This window comes from Ctenocephalides felis, unplaced genomic scaffold (assembly GCF_003426905.1).
Source record: "Ctenocephalides felis isolate EL2017-DRISC unplaced genomic scaffold, ASM342690v1 CF-g0.4_SCAFFOLD_03163, whole genome shotgun sequence".
In the NCBI taxonomy this organism is placed as follows: Eukaryota; Metazoa; Arthropoda; class Insecta; order Siphonaptera; family Pulicidae; genus Ctenocephalides; species Ctenocephalides felis.
In genome coordinates this window covers 1-22,946 of record NW_020539317.1, presented here as the reverse complement: position 1 = coordinate 22,946, position 22,946 = coordinate 1, and the positions used below count along the sequence as shown (strand labels likewise).

Below are 22,946 nucleotides of genomic sequence, written 5' to 3'. Positions count from 1 at the left end.
AAAAAAAAAACGAACAACCTCCTTAATCAAAGTAGACAATAGCATAAAATAAAAAAAATAATTCTTCTCCTTAATCAAAATAGACAATAGCATAAATAAAAAAATAGTTCTTCCTAAAACTTTTCCATCACAATTAATCACCAATGTTTATTAAAAATTATCTAGTTAACAAAAGGAAAGTGTCAGTTATAAACAATTATCATTCAAGATGAGATTACCGTCGTGTAATATATCATCATAGAGCATCTCTGCGTCGCGCCGGCAGCGGCCGACTGGGGCGAATCTTTTCGCTCCTGGGCGCCTCCGTGACCGCTCAGATGGCAATGATCCGGACAGCCGTGTCTGCATATCTCCACCTGTGCAATGTTTGAAAAGATTTATTGCGTTAGCAAGCTGTTTGCGATTCTCTATGTGAGGCCCTTAATCACTCTGCATCGTCGGATAATTCATGCCATACGTTTATCTATTCACATGATAAGACCTAACAACAAAAAGCGCCCGCGGACTGCAATACGTGCCAAACGTTTCTTGAACCGTTTTTGAAGCTCATTCATCACCACACTACAGTTTGCAAATTGAAAATCTAATGTCTCACGAAGTTGGTAATAGTCATATGAAACGTTTTAGAATCTTCATTCAATTTTGTACCATTGTTATATAGATTTGAAAAATATTTATTATTTGCAGCCAAATAATCGGAATAAAAAACAATGAATAAAAATAATAAATAATCAACTTCCCGTGTGGGCCAAAAATTCGGAAATTAAATTTTTTGCATATCTTCACGTTTTGAAGGTTTCTGAACATTTTGGCACACCGATCAACGAATAGAATGGTTAAAAAAACATTCGATTTCTATTGATAGAGAGATGTGCTGATTAGTTTTTGGCAAAAAGCAGGTCTACCCGTTACGGAGATACAGAGCAAAGAGCGCAGAAAATAGAAATCAAGATTCTCTCAAACTATTTGTATAATAGGATAAATCCTGCGAATTAGTGACTATGGAAGAACCGAACAATAATTGGACACAACTAGCTTTATCAGTGGTAACCATTCCGTCGCCAATATTAAAGAATTGTGTTAAAAAGTTTCAACCAATAGAGCAGGTAATTTTAGTCTTTCATAAACTCAAAAAAATCTTGATTGGAATTGAGTAAAAAAATTCACAAAACAGACTATAATTGATAAGTCATTGAGCTAGATGAACAAAAGAACTACTACTGAAATGATTGTTATGAAACAGGAAAATGTGGTAGTAGGGTGGAAAATTTGGAGTTTGAAATGACTATTATGAAATAGACATATGTGGTAGGAGGATCAAAATATAGAGTTGTATATATTTTTCAATTCCACATCATAAAGAATTAAAATAAAAAAATTGCTACTAAAATTAAAAAAAAAGTGTTAGGGGTGGACAACCCTTGATAAAAATAAATTGTTTTTTGGAGTAAAATATGTAGGCTTTTATATGAACTCAGTGAATTTGAAATAAAAATGAGTGCAAAACATTCACTGAGTGAAAGCAGGACAAATGACTATTACGAAACAGGGGTTTGAGGTAAGGGAGTAAAAAATTAAGGCCATATGTGTCTTCAAATACACATTATAAAAAAATTAAAATTAAAGTAATAATTTAGTGCAAAAATAAAATAAAACTTTTTTCAGTTAAATTTAAGCTTTTCATGAGTTCAAGAAAATCTTAATTAAAATTCGGTAAAAAACATTTATTTACTGCAAAAGGATGAAAAATTATTCGATTACCAAATTGACTATTACAAAATAGGCATTTGTAGTAAAATTTAGGGCTGCATGTGCCTTTTATATACCAAATAAAAAAATAAAATAAAAGAAATTGGTCGATAATTTACAAAAAATCTGAAGGATGGCGAATCACCAAGGATGGTATAAAAATAGATGTTGGATTCTCAGTCATGCTGAATATGTTGATAGAATTTAATAAAAATCTGTCGAAGGAGGATACCAATATCATGGTATACAAAATTTAAAAGAAATCCATAAATTTTGCATGAAATTTCATGCAAAATTTATGAAGTTCTTTTTCCTCAACCTTAATGTATATATATATATATATATATATATATATATATATATATATATATAAGAGTTGGCTTTTCATATCCGAAGCCGGATCGGTTAGGATTTGACTCCGCTTCACCGAGGAGTTATATCCGCTTAACAACTCCGACAACTTCGAAACGTAATACTCGACTCAAATGTGTTCTATAGTGAGCCTCAGAAAATTTTTCAAACATTTTTTCGTATTATTTTAAAAAATACTAATTCAATATGCATACAAAGCTCAAATAGTGCATTTCAATATGCATACAAATCTCAAATAGTGTGCCAAAATTGAGACGATAAAAACATTAAAATATCAGGGTAAATCGTTTGCTATTAGGGGTCCACTAAGCAATTAGGTGACTAGATGATTTATGAATAAATAAATGCCAATATAATAATAATTTAAACAAATTTACCAATAAATGTCAGAGAACTTCACTCAGATTTACTCCGAGGGAAGTGTTATATCATCGAATATAACTCACTTCGGAGTCACTCAACTCTAATGTATATAACCCATTGGTTATTATAGGGTGGTTTCTTACCCCAAGCCGTATGGTGTGCGAGCAGTTTCCTGCCGATAAAATACCATTACTTTTACAAATCGAAACATACCTTGCATTTGATGTGAACGCTCAGGGCATCGGGAAACTTGAACGCGTGGAAAAAGGCGTACGTTATGACTGAGGCGCGGTCGTCGGACGCCCGCGTCTTCAGGAATCGCGAGATCATCTTCGGGCGCAGTACGCAGCCCGCCTCGTCGGACAGATGGATGACGTGCCCGGCGCCGTCTGAAGCCACGCACGACTTCACTCGCATGTCGAACTCGCCTGGTGACGATTCATTTTAGTTAGATACACGTTTTAGATTTAGATTGTTTCAATATATATATACTATATATACTCTTTAAATGGCTGTAACTCAAAAACTATTTAAGGGGCACAACTAGTGTAACCGTCTAAAAAAGGTGATTTTTGGAAATTTATATTAAAAAAAACTACATTATCAATCATTTCAAAATTTTAGGAATATATTTATACATGTTTTAAGAATACATAGTAAAATTTTTGAAGAAAAAAATTAAATATTTTTTAAGTTATCGTCGATCTCCAACGGCGCGACAAAAAAAAAACGCCCTTAAATGCTGCAGTGATTCCGGCCTTTTACGTGGATGAAATAAAAAAAAAATAATTCTTGTTAAACTAGATAATATTATCTGTAAAATGAACTACGATAAAAAAAATAATTGACAAAATGGCGGCGTTTTAAAAAAAAAGTCAAATTTTACCTAAAATTTTGGTCGTTTTTGGACTAACATATAATATTTTACCTAAAATGTTGGTCGTTTTTGGACTGCCAAAATTCGATTTTGGAGCCGATCAAAAAATCGATAGTTCATTTTACGGAGAACTATATATAGAATATGTAAAAAAATTTAATAACAATCGGATCGTTGTTTTTGAGTAATCGCTGCAGCAAATTCGGGAAATGCTGTTTCGAGAAAAACACGTTTAAAGATAAAATGATCGTTGTACTATATACTATATGTATACTTTTTAAATGGCTGTAAGTCAAAAACTATTTAAGATATCGATTTAAAATTTTGGTATGTTATTTTTAAAGCTATAACCTATCGAAATATGGAAAAATTAAAAAGTCGATTTTTTGAAAATTTCACACTAGTTGAGCCCCTTTATGCCACGAAAACATGACAAAATAAAAAAATATTTATCATATCAAAATTTATACTGTAAAAATTTATTTTATTTCTTACCTCTGTAATCGTTGATGGCTACGACAAGTGATAAAGTTGAACCAAGAGGTACAATGCCACTGACAGGTGGAGCCCATGGTCCTTTACCGTGCTGGATTTCCATCCAACAATCCACATTATCGCCTAAACAATATTATATGTTAATTATAAACAACCAATTAATTAACTTCCCGTAGGGTAAGTTATAGTAATCGCAAAAAAATCAAAAATGAAAATTTTTGCATTTCTCGACGTTTCAAAGGTTTCTGAATATTTTGGCATACCTTAGAAAAAATGGATGTATGTGTGTGTGTGTGTTCGGATACAAATTTTCGTCGACGATTTCAAGAACACCCATCAACCGATTTCAATAATTTAAAAAACATTCGATTCGTACTGATAAGGAGACGTGCTGATTAGTTTTTAGTGGAGGCAGCTCTAGCCGTTCCGAAGATACGGGGCAAAAAGTGCCAAAAACGGTAACACGGTTTTTAAGAGAACGGAGCGTCCGATTGTAAAAATTCAAAAACCATTTTACTTGTATTGACAAGATGAAGAATTGATCAAATTTTCATGAAGGCAGGTCTAGCGGTTTCGGAAATCTAGTAAAAAAAGTAAACAAAATGCCATTTACCGGTCAAAAATGATCATTAGACATATGCGCATCAAACTATCAGATATTTTATAGAGATTTTTACAATAAGTATGAAATTTGTTAACATTTCTATCGGTTCCGTACCAATGTTAATTTAGACGGCAACGCGGCGCTTACGCGCTTTGATATTTCGTCTCTATACAGTTAAAGCAGTACGATTGCTTTGAAAAAAAGTTCAGAATTTCCAAACTATGCCAAAATGAAGAAAACTTTTTTTTCGAACATTTTTTTTTGTTTCTCAAAAATCTAATTTTTTCAAAGTATTTTTTTTTTTCAAAAATGTTAATCGCTTTTGAAAAAATAATAATTTTTGGTACGGAAAGTTCCAGCAATTTGTCTTAAGGCACGATGCCTTAATTGTCTTAAGATAGAATTTCACTTACAGCTAGTTTGCTTGCTTTATTTTAAGTATTACCTCTGAAATCCAGTTGGATGATGTCCAAATCTGCGATGACCATTGGTGGTTTTGAAGCAGTTTTTTCATAATCATTAAACCACTCACAACGAAGTCGCTTTGCTTCGTCCCATACTTCCAGTAAGTCTTTATCATACTGCACGACAACCTGTGGGAAGATGGCACATAGAATGAAGTTCTGACAACGTATATTAAAATGTAATAGGAGGGCTAGTGATCATAAAAAACCTTCATTTTGATCAAAGTTATAATATAATTATAATAGCTATATAAACTAAGCAAATGTTTTTCTTACTTAATACTAATTATATAAAGCAAAATTTTAACATATTTTCGAATTAACATTTATATAGAAACTTTTTTGTAGATTTTTTAAAATTTTTATGTTATCATATTTTTGTCAGCAAATACTGCGAATACAGTTAATTGGTCATAATTGGATTGGACAACTACTGGGTTGCCATCCATTGAAAAATTCATATACCAAAAGTGAGAATAATTACTGAATGTCCTAAGTGCGACAGATTGTAATTAAAATAAAAAAAATGAATAGATAAATATGTTATCATATTGTAATTGAAAACCTGAAATAAACAAGTGTTTGAACAGACATCCATTCTCATAATAGAAAAAAAGCTAAATTATGAATTATTACCAAAAAAAAAACTTTTTTCCAAGTATGTGCTTTTTGTATTATTTGTGTTAATAATTTGTTTTATTTACTCAAGAAGAGTCAAATTGGGCCTCTTAACTTATATTAGTTATAATTAATAGATTTTTACACTTGCATTATATTTAATTGACTTCTATACGTATAGAGTCCCAATTTGACTCTTCTTCAGCGTTCTTCACTAAATTATTAAAACACGAAAACCACATTCAATGAAAAAAATATTTGCGTAACAGTCATGTTAGTGAAAAGGAATAAAGAGCATATCATTTGCAAAAAATTACGAATGACGTCCATTCTGACCAATTTCGTAAAAAAGCAATGCCCAAAATGGGTTATTTTCAATTGGAAATATATTTTCGATCTATATTCTCAAGTGAAAATAGACATCGCTACTACACGATAGCAAGCTTAACTACTACACCGTGAAACATTATATATATATATATATATATATATATATATATATATATATAATAGGTTGTCAAATATCTCCCTTCCGCCTTTTTGTATTATAAACCAAGAGCAAAAAAGCGGAAGGGAGATATTTGACAACCTATATATATATATATATATATATATATATATATATATATATATATATAGATATATATATATTAGGGTGGTCCTTAATATGGACATTTTCGAATTTCCTTGCTCCTAAGGGCTCAAATGATTCAAAATTGATCAAAAACAATTTTCTGAAAGTTTTAGCTCTTAATATTAACTTTTAGATAGTGCGCAATTCAATCAAACTTCGTATGAAAATAGCATAAAAATTTTTGAAAAATAAAAAAAAAGTTTTAGGTATAACTTAGCGACAAATGAATTAAAAGTGAAAATTCATGTCATTTTTTATTGAAAATTCGATGCTCTGCAAAATTTTTGAAAATATTTTCATGCTAACTTTGATTGAATTGCGCTCTATCTAAAAGACAATATTAAGAGCTAAAACTTTCAGAGAATTATTTTTTATCAATTTGGAACCATTTGAGAAATTCGAAAATGTCTATATTAACCACTCTAATATATATATATAAATTATAAAACAATTAAAAGCTTCCTTTTCTCTTTTATGACAATTTTTATAAAAATGCATTAGAAATGATTTTATTAAATGTATTATTAAGATGTATAAAATAATTATTAGTGCAATAATAGCTATTGTTATAATAATTAGTATAATAATTATTATGACAAGAGGCAAATTTATTAAAAAAAAACAATCAAACTAGCACTGTAAACGAGGAAATTGATGCACATGTACATAGCATATACACATATGTACTTACAAGTATAAACAGTAAATTTATTGCCTGATATTATTTACTGTCAATAATTACTGAACAGACTTACAGTATTCTCATAGAACTGGCCATTGAGATCTGGCTTCGTACCGCACCTGGCGTACGCAATTCTGAATGAAAAGAACGTTTGACCGGTAGACGGTGGGACGTACACGCAGCGTGGATCCGCGTGCTGACCTATGATTCCAATGAAACAAAAACATATTAGAATAATAATACATAATATATATGTTTATTTGAACTGACATAAGATATATGTATACAGTGGAAATAAGCTTGAGAAATTGTAGTGGTACTACAACACCACTCGTTTTGGGAACTAATTTTGATATTTACTTTCAAATGAAAATTTTCATTTTCAAATTAATTTTACATCTTATGTGAATTATGTATTATTAAAAAACATGGTTCCACTGTAGAAGAGTCAAATTGGAACTCTAAACGTATAGAAATCTATATATTAGGAGCATAGACTTCCATACGTTTAGAGTCCCAAACTCCCAACTTGACCATCTTCATCTGATAAAACACAAAATTTTTTGGAAAATACAAACATACAAAACAAAAATCACACACTTCAGTTAAAAAAATAGTTTACAGATTGAACATTGTAAGTAAATCATTGCGAATGTTATATTATTTCAAATTCAAATTTTTCTCTTTTATATGTTATATCGAATTTCATTAATAGAATACCGTCTTAAATATTTCATACCATTCTTGTAGTTTTATATATAACAAATAATATCTTGGTAATCTTGGTATCTTTGGTAATTTTTGTACTTCCTTTCATTATTTTTTGGGAAATTGAGAAATTTAAGAAATTGGATTTGGGTTATACAAAAACCACAGACTTCACTCCAAAAAATTGTTCACAGATTGAAAATTGTAAGTAAATTATTACGAATGTTTTATTATTTCAAATTTAATTTTTTCTCTTTCATGTGTTATATCGTATTTATTAATTTAATGGTATAAATATTTCATACCATTTTTACATATTTTTATACATAACGAATAATATCTTGGTAATTGTTGTAGATCCTTTCATTATTCTTTGGGAAATTGGGAAATTTGGGTTTGGGAAATACAAAAACCACCTACTTCACCCCAAAAAATTGTTTACAGATTGAAAATTGTAAGTAAGTTATTATAAAAAAAAATATATTGGCAAAGTTGGTACCTCCTTTTATTATTCTTAGGCATATGCACATATACTTTAAAATTTTCATTATTATGAAAAGGCCATTTTACTATATTTAATAAAATAGTTTATAGTTTGAAGATTATAAGTAAATGATTGCAAATGTTTTTCAAAATGTTTGTCTTTTAAATTAAACAGAAACGGGGAGCGTGTTTCCATACATAATAGGGCCCATCCTGGCATTTAAATGATTTATACACCATTTTATAGCTTATTTGAAAAAAAAAAATACTAATTTTCCCTAGCTCATCATTTGGATTTGAAAATATGAGAAAATTGTCCCTTTTTCAAACTCACTTTAAATATTACAATTTGTATTAGTTTCGACACTGTATGTGTGTTAGCATTCAGCTAAAATATAATGAAATAAAATATTGAATAAATACATTAACAACAAAATAATATATAAAAAAAACACATTTTACTCTTCATTTTGCTTTACATCCGAAAAATTTACAACGTTTTAAAATTTAGATTTAAGCACAATTTAGATTTATGTTATTTTAAGAAAAAAGCCATAATTATTTGTTTAAATATCGAAAAATGTATGTGACCTGAAAATTCACTTCTTCCCATAGAGGTTTAATAATGTATACCCACCACCAAGAATTTTTTTTTCAATATATAAAATTTACCTATATATTTATAGTATTTCAATTTTAGGCACTTCAATTAGAAATAAACAATTTTTTTAACAATGAAATTGTATTTCATTAATTATTATATTTTGAAGATATTCTTCTGGTAGGTACACATCATGGGAATGTGAGCTTTCAGGTCACGATTTTACCAAATAATTATGGCGTTTTTTTCAGATGATATAATTTTAAATTGAGCATAAATCTAAATTCTATAACGTTGTTAAGATAGCCAATATCAACATTTATGACCTTTTATAGGCTTTTCAAACCTTAAATAACTTATTCATGCAAACATTGTTATAGACTGCTGTGTCTTGAAATTCATATAATTCAAAGTACCAAAAAATTGGTTTAAACAGATTTTTTTGAACTTTATTTGCATATATAGAATTATAATTACAGACTTTTTGTTATCCTAATTATTTGAATGTAAAACAAAAATTCGGCCTATTAAGGATTAAATGTTTAATTAAAAAACGTTTATTTTTTTGTTTTTATATTTATTCAATGTTCTATATGCTTTTATTTTAGCTGATGACACACATTTAGTATGATGAATAATTATAGTGCTCATTTATTATTTTTATTCTATTCATTGACTATATATATATATATATATATATATATATATATATATATATATCAGGTTCCATCCATTCATCATCGGTAAAAGTTTTACCGATGTAGCTAAACATGTTCCATTAGTATCAATTGAAAAATGTTTATACAATCGTGCAGCACTGATTCAAGAAGAGCGATGTTTCAATAATTAGAAAGGTAATTACATACTAATTTTTATATAGGAGTTTATTGAAGCAAATTATTATGTTGTATCGTGAGTCAAGTACAGATACAGATAGAGTATCAACAGGCGAACAACTAGCCTGAGGTAGAAACAACTCAGGTTATCCAGTCCAATGTTATCTTTATCTTAATGTGAATCATTATAGTGTACCGAGATCAACTGGTGTTGTTGAATCGTTTTAATCATTGTGATCATTTGCCAATTATCTACTGAAGCTAAAGTAGATCAATTACGCCAACGAACACGCTATTTATGCTTCTACCATAGTCTTACCCGCAATTATTCGCAATAACGAATCTTCTCACCCGTGGAAAAATACTCGCTTTTAAAAAGTGTGGCTATATGATTTTGAAAAATACGAGCTGATATTAATTTAAATTTTATTATATATGCAGTGGGTATCCTGACATACGAGTGTTTCGAGATACGAGCCGCCAAAAGAGCGATTCGGTGCTTCGACATACGAGCAAAATTCGAGATACGAGCTTTAAACGAGTAAGAGTTTTTCGGGTTAAATTCGTTAAAAACTCGAAAAATAGCCTGATCAATATACTAAAAAATTTTTGGCTGAAAAATCTTAGTAGCTGGGATTTCGATAAAACTTAGAGTGTTCCTTATGAAGTTAGTAAAACGCTTTCATGTGGATGGCAAAATGAAAATACGAAAAATTTTATCAGTTGTAACAATGATTACATAGAAATATTTTTTCTGTTTTATTATAATATTTTTTATAGTTAGTCATTTCAATTATATATTAACATTAATTCTGTAGAAACGATTTACCTATGCAAATTAATTGAGGATTACTTTAAGGATTAAATTTTTATTTACACATTACTAGTGATTGCACATATGTTCGCGTTTTTTCCTTTTTGTACATTTACAAAATATAATTTATTTTATAACGGTCCAAAGAAAAATACTATGTCTCTTAAATTAATGCTTGAAATTATTGAAAAATATTAGGATGACGATGATGTACGAAAGAAACACATTATAGATATGTTTAAACAAACAGAGTTTATAAAGGATATAACTCTAGCTAAGAGTTTTACAATTATTTATAAACAGCTCTCTGATCTCTAAAATTTTGTGGATAAAAATCACTCCGAAAAAGTTGCAACCTTTCGAGCATGAGATTTTTTCAATAAATCATGTCTAACATATTTCCGCAATATCATGAATAGACAGGAAAAAAACAATTAAATAAATTAATGAACAGTAAATTTATTTTTAATACTCAAAAAAACTTAACAGAAACCGAAGTGCTGGAATGAATTAATAGCATTTCATTGTATTTATATGGAAGATATTGCTACAGAAGGGAGCTTTGAATGCTCCCTGGAGGCCTTTGAAATGTGAATCTATGAATAATAAGAAAAGTAAAATGTACAGGTGAAATTACAAATTACAAGATTAAAAGAGGAACATCTGTATTGATTCCCCTTAATATTTTTCGACAAAGAAATAATTATTGGCTTAAAAAAATTAACCAAGAATTAGAAGCATAATTTAAAATGATACTAAAGTTCCAAATTATTATTGGTGCTTGAATATAAAATGCTCTAAATATACATTTACTTGTACATAAATGTAGATATAAATATGTAATAATAGTATATGATTATAATTATAAAATGTAATAATGTTTAAGTATCAATTTTATATATTGAAATATATCTCTTTTGAATTGAAACAAATTGTATTGGTAAATGACTCAATATAGGTCAACTATGAGTAATAGTAATATAAATAATATAATATAATAAGTAGTAATATAAATAATATATGTATAGAACAAAAAAATAAATTAAAAAAAATTTTTACTTCTTTTCAATTTTAAACCCGAGAACAGCATAAATTGAAAGTATTTTTTATAAATTTATTATCATTATTCCAGAATAGTTGTGGCAAATTTTTAAGTAGAACTTTTTACGTAGCTCTTACTGGTTACTTGTCGGAATAGAATATGTGCGATATTTAGATGTTTAAATGCAAATTGCAGATAGGTTTAAGCAACTTTTCAAACCATTTCATAAATTCACGAAGAAACCATATAAAATATTATACATCGTTAGATACGTCTCTAAACTCTTAGTTTTTCTTCCAATTATCGCAACTTCGTATTAGAAACAGTTTGGACGAGTTAGACTGCTTAAATTTATAGACAACTGGAAAATCTTAAGACCACGTATATCGGAGTATTTTATTCTCTTTCGGCCGAACAAGCTGTTTAGGGAGCGTCCATTAATCATGTGATCGCATTTTTAAGGATTTTTAAGGGTTTACTCCCCCTTGGTGATATTCAAAATTACCCCCGCTCCCTGACCAAACATCACGTGTATTTTTAGTTACGAGAAAAAATTGTAATATTTTTTTGCAAAAGTTTGATTTAAAAAAAATTGGTAAAAAATAAATACACATAATATCTTACTATACCCCTCCCTCCCCCACGTGATATTTCGTGATTTTTTGTCAAACCCCTCCTCACCCTAAAAACCTCACGTGATTAATGGACGCCCCCTTACGTAGTTCTTACCACATCTGCATGCACTTGGCTTCACAAAGTAATTCCAAAATTAACCAATTCTGACTACTATTTATACAAAACTATCTACTCACCTTTGGATGATACTATTCCCTCAAACGGTTGCGAAAACGTGAGATGTACGTCCATGTGGTCTTTGCCGCACATCACTTCCAGAGACTGGATAGTTGGCATTGTGTCTGGACGCTCCAGAGGCCAAATGTCACCGGCACATTGGACAACGTCTCGCCTCGTCTGGGAATCAAAATGGTTTACTTTAATACAGAGACCAATTAGGTGATAATAGATTAGGAAATAAAAATATCAGTCACTTGTTAGTAATGGAAATAGAGGTGCTAATATTAGGAGCCATATTCAAAAGTGAAACTAATGACTTCACAATGACAAAAATCTCAGATATGCAGGTGATGCAAATAAGTACTAAATATTTGATTTATTACGAATCAATATTACCAAGCATAGACAAACATATTATACAAGACTTATTACAAAAATATTAGATTAAATATTTCTACCCCCGAAAAAAAAAATTCTGGAAAAAAGTTTGTTTATTCACACCCAACATCAGCTATCTTATCATTTAACTATTATACGCAGTCATTTTTAGATTTGATATTACATTTTTCAAATATGTGACAACGGTTCGCATTCGAGCAACCTGCTGTCATGTAGTAGTGACAACGGTTTTCACTTTTTTTCTAAATTTTATTTTTATTCTGCAATCTATAAAAATAATTACATGTAGCAGAGAATGCTGGCAAGTTGTTTACAATTAATTGTCTACAAATTAGTAGATACCCTCAGTGGCGTATCTACTAAAGCTAAAAAAAAACTAAAGACAAATGGGGAGAAACTATAAATAAACTATAATATTAGATATCCATGTATTTTTTTGAGCCTGGTCGGCTGGCCTTTCTAGTATAAATGACTTGCTAGTTGGTTAGGATAAACGTCAATTCTGTTCTTATAATTAATAGCAACCATTATTATATGTTCTTGAATTGTAGGAATGTCCGTTCCTTTGTGGAGGATCCACGTTGGCGTGTAGTGAGGAGCGTTTAATATTTGCCGCAGGAATTTGTTTTGTGCTCGTTGTATTATGTTTAAATTGCTCTTTTTAGCAGTACCCCAAAAAGTTGTATTCCGTAGGTCCACACGGATTTGATTTTTTGTTTTTTGGTATGCATATATTATTGTCGTTTATATATGTTTCTAAGTGAAAATAGAACTAATACAGCATTGCTGCACCAATAAAAAAGTCATCACTATTACAATATTTGTAATAATAAAAAATCATCGCATAGAGATGGGACAACTGTTTAGCTTGCCATTTATAAAAATCAAACGTAATGGTTAAGAAATTCATCACAACAGATCATAAAACCCTTAAGTTCTAGTCGTTGTTTAAATAAGTATATAAAAAATATTAATCTTTCTGGTTATATTTCCCATTGTTACCACAGAAAAGCTAAGTATGCCGTTCAAGTCAGAGATAAATTAACCCATGTACGTGAAAAGATGTACTAACCGAACTGGTTCGCAAAACTTCAGTCCAGCAATTTAGATGTCAAAGATGCATCAGGTTCTGGAACGCTGGTTGATGCAAACCGACTTCTTAATACGATTATCATTAGATGAATATAGATAATAATTAACAAATCACATACAAAATAAACATGATGAGGATATTAAAACGGCAGCATATTCTTGATAAGAAGGAAATAATATGAATTTTTGATAAAATTTCTTTTTGGAAAAATTGAGAACTCTTCGCAATAACTAAATAATTCGTAAATTTTTTGCAAATGTTATATCACATATATAGAATGAATATTATAAGTAAGTTTTAAAGATCTTTACGTATTGGTTTAGAATGAAAAAGTCACTAAAAACTCATGTATGCGACTACAATAATTTTACAAAATCTAAAGCTTATGTAGAATACTCATTTGCAATTATCTAGTATACTTAAGATACTTTACTTTGATAACTCTGAAAATTTTTAATTTGTAATATTTGAGAAAACTCAAAATTTAAAATATATTATAATGAAAAAAATTGATATAGTACCTTCTAATATGCTAAAATACTACTTCAAAAAAACTGTTTTATTTGATAAACTACTCAGAAAATAAACATATTTAAAAACAATATAACAAAATAATATATCTCATAAGTATATTATTTTTAATATATAAGAAACACTATTTAATACAAAATAATTTTTGAGCCACAAATATTATGATTAGTTATCAAAAATTCATAATATAGAAAAATATTTTTTAAATATGTAAAAAAAATCTGCGTCACACATTAAATTTTAAGATAATTATAAATGAACAATATCGATACAATTTTTTTATAATAACGTTTCTTTCTATTATAATGAACACTTCATTTCGTGTGTTATACAAAACGATTGTAATGGTGCGTTTGTTATATTTTTTATTACAACACCAAGTCAATTATTGAACAAATGAGATATTCCTATATGGAAATCTTTAATAGTGATAATATAAATTTTTAATGATCGAACTTATTGTTTGTTGACAGCTTTTAAATAAAATCAACGCATTCAATTTTTAGATAAACGGTTTAATAATAGCTTAATATCTGTTTCATTTTATACTGAAATAAATATGGCAAAAAGCGTTAATACAATTACCAAAAAGTTATAAGATTAATATAATCAAATATTTTATGGTCAGCAACTAAATATTATTATTATGTATTTGACGTTTTATAAAGAGATATCATAAAAATTTTAATGATCGTTTAATATTTAAGGTTCATTTTAATGGATATCAGGAAGCAATACGACGAATGCGCTGATATAATTTTTATATTATGGCCCGCACATTAATTTTAATGATCCAAATCTTACATCGCATTAATTTAACTTTTAATTACTGTTAATTATATCGGTAAATATATTTAGAAAATTATATCATACTTTTCATATAATTAAATAATTTCATATTCAATATAGTCGTATAGAAATATTCAGCAATATAATTCAGTTAAACAAATTCATCCGTCGAGAACTGCATTTGCATCTAGCTTTTATGACTCTGAAATTATCTAAAATTACATTAATTTTAGGTCGGTAAACTAACCTATGATCATGCAAATTTATAGATATATAAATGTAGTTTTGAATAATTATTTGTTACTTATTAGCATAAACATTTATTAATAATATATACTTATATTTAGACAATACAATGCAAGCCTTTTATCCTACACAATCATCTACACAGGCTTAATTATAGATCACAACTTCTGAATTATAGTTTGAAAAATAATCCTAGGAAAATCAACATCAATTTCCAATTCAAACTAAGTTATTCAACGCCTTCAGTAAATGTATCAACCAGTGCTTTCAACAACTTTATAGAAGAAAATTTATAACAATCATTTGAAAATTACATTTTCTGACCGTTTCTTAAGGCAAATTCCTGAAACTTGAAATTAGAACAATTTCAAAATTTGAAACTTGAAAATTGAATTGATCAATATAAAAAACAACTATTTTAAATATTTTTAAATAAATTATTATGAATACTGTAAATATTTAAGTGCTTATTAAACTGAACAACGAGCGTATATTACAAACAACTTTATATGGATGTTTACAAGAAATGTAAGCATATTTGTATAAAAAATCCTAATCAAATGGACAAAGTTTTCTGCTAATTCTAAAAGCTTGGCTTTGTCCTTATCGAATTTCATAGAATGCTGATAAATTTTTGAAATCCGTTCGGCCATTTTTGAGAAAACATAGGAAAAAGTCAAATTTGGGGTCACATATATACACACACACACTTTCCAATGTTGGTAGAAGTACAAATCGGATTTTCTGGCATATGATAAAATAAAAAAAAATAGTGGTGCATGGCATCGTGCCTTAAAACAAATTGCTGGAACTCCTCGTACCAAATATTAAATTTTTTAAGAAAGATTTAGTTTTCTTTCAGAACTCTGAAAAATCTATTTTTTAGATTTTTCAAGTTTTTGAAAAAAATTGACATTTCTGAAAAAATCGCGATACGTTAGCTGCGTAGAAACTAAATATCGAAGCGCGAGAGCGCCGCGTCACAGTATAACGGATAAGCATTGGTACGGAATCCATAGAAAGTTATTAATAAAATATGTGATAATTTGATGTGCATATGTCTAATGATCATTTACTTTTTTTTATTGGATCTCCAAAACCGCTAGACCTGCCTTCACAAAAATTTAATCAGTTCCTCATCACCAAAAACTAATCAGCACGTCTACTTATCGATATGAATCGAATATTTTTTGATTTATGCAAATTGGTTGAACCGTGTTTCCGAAATTGTCGACGAAAATTTGTATCCGCCCACGCACACGAACACACACACACACACATACATCCATTTCTTCTAAGGTATCCCAAAATGTTCAAAAAAACCTTTATGAAAATTAAAATTAAAGATATATAAAAATTTTCATTTTCGATGTTTTTGCGATTACTATACCTTACCCTAAGGAAAGTTAATAATTATGCAATAAAAAATAAAAGCTGAATATCACATCCAGAAAATCAATTTAAGTTCTATTGAAAAAATAGCTACACTTATAGTTATAATCAAATTTAAGCACTTAATACTCCAAATACTAAAATTGTCATGGTTATTATTTAAATAGATGATCTATTTCTTATGTAACAAATTATGATTATTATTTTTCTCATCAGAGCTATGAAATTCTTTAAGTAGTAAGATTAATTATCATTTTCAAAAACCAACAATGTCATACGATAATATCAATGGACAAACTCTACGTCTATTAGAAATATACAGAATACCATAATTAACTTATTGTAAATCCTCAGAACAGGTTCGTGGTGAACTATAAGATAATTGCAACTTATACTACCTATTAGATGCTTAAAATATACGTTGAAAGTTCGTAAATATAATATCTTCACAAGTAATAATTAATACGGATCATGTCAGCAGTAAACGTGTCAAATATACCGCTTGTCAATAAAACGAATGTGTATAGAGGTATGTTAATCATTTGGTCGTAAACGTCGAACATTTTCAAGTTTATTATAAGATATTACATTGAGCTATGTATACAGTTCCAGGAAAGACAATCTTGACTTTCATCACGCCAGAATTTTCCAAACACCTGGGATTTAAACATTATTTTATCAATGTTGATCGAATCCTGTTGTTTGAGGATTGGATATATTTAATTCGTTCTTATTCACAGAACAAGTTCAATGTGCTCATATCATATCAAGTTTGCCTAAAAACGTTAAAAAAAACATAAAATTTCAAAAAAACATTGCCTGAAAATGTTAGGAAAAATACTATAAAATTAATTAAACACATGACAATTTTAGACAAAAATAGCAAATAAACGTATATTTATATTTAGGCAATAACTGGGAAATTTTCTGAAGATATTTCGATAGTGTTTGTTTTCGTAGAATATTTAGCGAAAGTAAAAATTCATATATAAGTTTATGAATTAATATGCGATGCTGAATGGGATATTTCACTCGATGCTGCATTTAATACAGCTCAACAATCAATCACGATGTGCTCATATCATAATGCGTATGAAAGAAAAAGAAAGTTTGCCTATAAATGTTAAGAAAAAAACTATAAAATTAATTAAACACATGGCAAATTTCAGAAAAAAATAGCTAATAAATATATTTCTATGTTTAGGCAATAACTGAGAAATTTCGTAGTATATTTAATGAAAGTAAACAAATACTTATATAAGCCTATGCATTGATATACGATGCTGAATGGAATATTTCACTCGATGATGCATCTAATACAGCTCAACATTCAATCATAAAAGGGAGTGTCAATTAATCGCGAGGTTTTAGGGGGAGAAGGGTAATTTTGAATATCACCATGGATCACCAAAGGAGTGAGGGGCCCAAAAATCCTTAAAAAATAGATCACGTGATTATTGAACGCCCCCAAAGATACGTGCGCTATTTTCCATCTTAATAACTAGATGATTCGTATTTTTGTTCAGATTCTTATTCAAATAAATGACACAAAAGGTAGTATATGTATGAGTATATATATGTTATATAAAACGTATATAATTACTTAAACAATTTAATATTAATCTCATAATTTTTCTTCGTATATGCATTTTAAGAAAGTGCTTTATATTTTATCAAATTTGATGTTCATATTTTCAGATGTTTGTTTCATACGACAAGAAACCCAAATAGAAATAAAAACAAATATTTTTTTATAATATGATTATGTATAAATATATATTATCTCGCATTGTTAATTATTAAAAACTATTTAAAAGCTTTATTTCAAAAGTAACTTATAGATAACCCTGATAATTTAAATTAATGTTGTATTAGATGAATGTAATTCATTAAATTTATGAGACGATACATCTATCTGGGTATCCAATCCGACCAATGTAATGATTCTTCTGAAATGAAATGCATAGAAAACCGGAATTCCTCGTACTTTGTTATCTTTCCGATTGCTTTTTTCTGTTGTTTTTCGAGCTCTAATAGAGTATATAGATATTTATTCGAAAGTGAAGGTATATATATATATATACCTATATATATATATATATACCTATATACATATATATATATATATACACATGTGCGTTTAATTAGATCATGGTGATAGCTTAAAACAAACAATATTCTAAGAAAATGTAAGAAATAACACACTAAAAATTACATGAAAAACTATTGATGCAATTTTAAACCAATTAACAAATTTCAAAAAGCTTACTACGTTTGTTAGAATAAATTTAGAGAGCAAATTTTGTATTTTTACATAGCAGGTAATATTTTTGAGTAAAAATACTGATTCGTGTAGAATTAGAGAAATGTCTGCAGAATAGATATTTTATTATTTTCTTACATTGACTTCACATTTTCATATATAATGAACGGTATACTATAACTTTATAACTAGCATTTTTATATTTATCAATTTTGTGTTTATGTGATTCAGAATTAAAAATATAAATTCAAAACATAATGTCCGTAAACTACATTTAAAACTACGTTTGTGGAACTTATTGGAATTTTCTGGTCTAAAAACATAAAATTTATGTGATTTTTCAAAAGAAAATCTTTTTCTTACAAGTTATGAATTAGTGTTTCGAGAATTTAGAAAAGGAATGAAAATGAAAATTAATGAATTGGTAGGTCTCAAAAAATTGGCATCTGACCATACCCATGATTTTAGCTTTCCAAATAATCTGAAGAAAAAAAATAAATATATTTTCAATGTCGCAATTGTATGAATTACGAACAAGTTAAAAAATGATTTTTCCCCAAAATAGCGACTGCCTGAAAAAATAATTAAAATCGAAATTTGAAGATGAACGTAGTCCATACTAAACAAAATCTATAAAGAAAACTATGTAAAAATTTAACGTTAATCGGTCTAGTAGATAAATATAGCTCTAGTAGAAGTTGAGAAATTATATCGAAAAAATCAAATTTGAAAAAAAAACTTGTTTAAAGTTTCACGGAGAAAGGAAACAGGATTATCATGCTCAAGCAGCTACATCTCTGAAAATAATTAAAATTTTGGAAAATTCTCTAGTACACATATTCTTGAATACTCAAGCTTTAAAAATATTTCAAGAAACAAAATTGATTTTTTAAAAATTCTAGATCAGAATACCTTCTGTCGTGAGACCAAATATAAAACATTCATTTATTAATAATGAATAATGCAATTTATATGCAAGTTTTTGGAAACGTTTAAATAAATCAATATAATTAAATTAAAATATTTAATAATTAAATATTTTAAATAATAATTAAATATTTTAAAAAATAAGTTACCAATGATTTTATGTTTTTACCTTTGAATTACAAGTAAATAGTTACTAATAGACGACTATTTTGAAAGGCAACCCACTAGTCCTTTTCTAGTTGTGACATATTTTTAAGATAGTTGAACACTATTTTTTCATTGTTATTCTTGAATAGCATTTTCATTATTATATATCAAAAACCCATGAAGATAAAATATATTTAGATCCTTAATTGAACAATGAATGGATATCATATATTTAGATCATTAATCTCAAGTGAAAATTTGATAAAAACTGCTTGATATCAATCTGACCGACGTTGAGATCAAACCAAGAACTAGTGGTTGATGATTCATAAAACCACGGTTGAAATTTCATAAACATATGTTCAGTATATAAATAGGTAGGAGTAAGTATGTATATTAGGGTGGTCCTTAATATGAACATTTTAGAATTTCCTTGCTCCGAAGGGCTCAAATGGTTCCAAATTGATAAAAAACAATTCTCTGAAAGTTTTAGCTCCTAATATTAACTTTTAGATAGTGCGCAATTCAATCAAACTTTGTATGGAAATAACATGGAAAAAATTTTGAAAATTAAAAAAAAAAAAAAATTATGTATAACTTAGCGACAAATGAATTAAAAGTGAAAATTCGTGTCATTTTTTATTGAAAATTCGACGCTCTGCAAAACTTTTGAAAATTTTTTCATGCTATTTCCGTACAAATCTTTGATTGAATTGTGCTCTATCTAAAAGACAATATTAAGAGCTAAAACTTTCAGAGAATAGTTTTTTCATCAATTTGGAACCATTTGAGCCTTGGGAGCAAGGAAATTCGAAAATGCCCATATCAAGGACCACCTTAATGTATATACATATACGTTTTTGATTGTAATTGGAGATATATTACAAGACAATTCTCTAAACTAAAATCCCGATAACCAACCTAGACAATATATAAAATAACCATTATTACTGATCGTGGGCTAATCTAAGTACAAAATAAATACAGCCTGTCAGTATAGTACATCATTCATTCTATTTTCAGCAAAGAGATATGCTATCCTGCAAACTTGTCTTACAAATAGCCTGCTGTCAATAGGTAATAATGATTTGATAATTTTACATACGGACATTTAATTATAAATGTTAGCATTATAATGACTAAACTTTATTCGTTACGAGTAGTATTGCTTATTATATTATATTAGAGAAAACGAACTAATTTGTTCCGGTAGACTCACAAACAAATATACCTGTACGCTAGGTAGGTCCATTACGCGCGCTGCCGACTGTGCGAATTGAAAATTCAGAATGCCCACGATATTATTATAAACAGTTACAAATCATTAACTGGTGTGTTTAAAATCAATTGAAAACCATAAATCCGTTGTACGAGTTTATTGGAATTAAAATTTTTATAAATTAACGGTATGGAAATCTAGACAACTGGTGTTCATCTATTCAACTTGTTACACGAGTATCGAGAAACAATGAGATGAGAATAGAATATTGGGATTTTGTAGTATAATATGATTGAACAATATATATATTCTATTTTATTGGTAATCGACATATTTATTAATTCAACTGATAATTAACTTCCCGTAGGGTAAGTTATTGTAATCGTCCAAAAATCGAAATTGTAAATTTTTGCATATCTTTACGTTTTAAAGTTTTCTTAACATTTTGGCATACCTTAGAAAAATGAATGTGTGTGTGTATGTATGCATGTATGGATACCATTTTTGGTCCATGTTTTCGGGCGCACGGATCGACGGATTTGAATGGTTCAAAAAATAGTCGATTCCTATTGATTGGGAGATGTGCTGATTAGTTTTTGGTAAAGGCAGGTCACGACGTTTTGGAAATACGGAGCAAAGAGTGCAGATAATAGAAATTGTGTTTTTGAGAGAACGGAGAATCTGATGATTCAAAAAAGTATCTGCTTGTAATGACGAAGAGATTGCTTTTGGGGAATTTTTTAGCTAGCAATTTGCTTTAAGGCACGATGCCATACACTACTAGTTTTTTAATAGATTTTAAATGAGTCAGTAAAGATCCGCATTTTTTCCTCCACGTTTTCGGGCGCGAGGATCAACCGATTTGAATGGTTCAAAAAACATTCGATTCCTATTGATTGGGAGATGCGCTGATTAGTTTCTAGCAAAGTCAAGTGTCCAGGCATTTCGGAGATACGGAGTAAAGAGTGCAGAAGATCGAGTTTTTGAGAGAACGGATCATCCGGTTTGAGTGATTCAAAAAACGTTCAATTTGTAATGACAAGGAGAAGTGGTGATTAGTTTTTCGCCAAGGCAGGTGCAGCCGTTTTGGAGATATCGAGCTAAATGTGCAAAAAATAAATTTTTTTGAGAGAAATAAGTATCCAATTTGAATGATTTAAAAAACTTTCTACTTGTGTTAAAATATAAAATATAAAATAAATTTTATTTTATTTATTTTTTTTAAATTTCCAAAATTTTAATATCGAAAATAATTCAGATTTTAATTTTAATTTTAGCTGAACTTCTAAAGCTCAATTATATACTTCAAATAAATAATTTTAACTTTATAATTCAGTTTATATAATTTTTATAAATATTAGATGTCCTTTATTTTAAATCCGATTGATTGAGTTTTATTTAAATACTTTTTTATAAACATATATAAGTTGCAGTTATAATAAACTGTATGAAAAAATTTAATATTCTTCGAATATTTCATTACAGTACGGGAAGTTCCAGCAATATGCCTTAAGGCACGATGCCATACACCACTAGTTCGTAGTAAATCATTCTAATTTACCCAAATTTCAGAATGGATTTCTGTATCTATACAGTATTTTTGTAACTATACAGTATACAAGGTATCGAATAAAGTATTACATTAGTCAAAATGACTATTTTAAGCCTGTTTCCAATCCGAAATATTTAAATCAAATTAGTTATGCACGTTTACATCTAATTAGTTTTGTTGGCCTAACCATTTAACTCATTTCTTAATTGTGTCACTATTTAACACATATTAGTCATGCGGAAGAAATATGA

General features: G+C 28.5%; 1 protein-coding gene across 1 annotated transcript; it reads right to left on the bottom strand.

Annotated features, from left to right (window-relative positions):
- Window positions 1–218: 218 nt before the first annotated feature.
- LOC113381887 lies at window positions 219–12,314 on the bottom strand (the record flags this gene model as incomplete). The annotated part of the gene is made up of 6 exons (XM_026620538.1): window positions 219–356; window positions 2,698–2,912; window positions 3,857–3,979; window positions 4,906–5,053; window positions 6,932–7,059; window positions 12,155–12,314. Coding segments are annotated over 6 exons (912 nt in total), but the record flags the coding sequence as incomplete, so codon positions are not given.
- Between the last annotated feature and the right edge of the window lie 10,632 nt (window positions 12,315–22,946).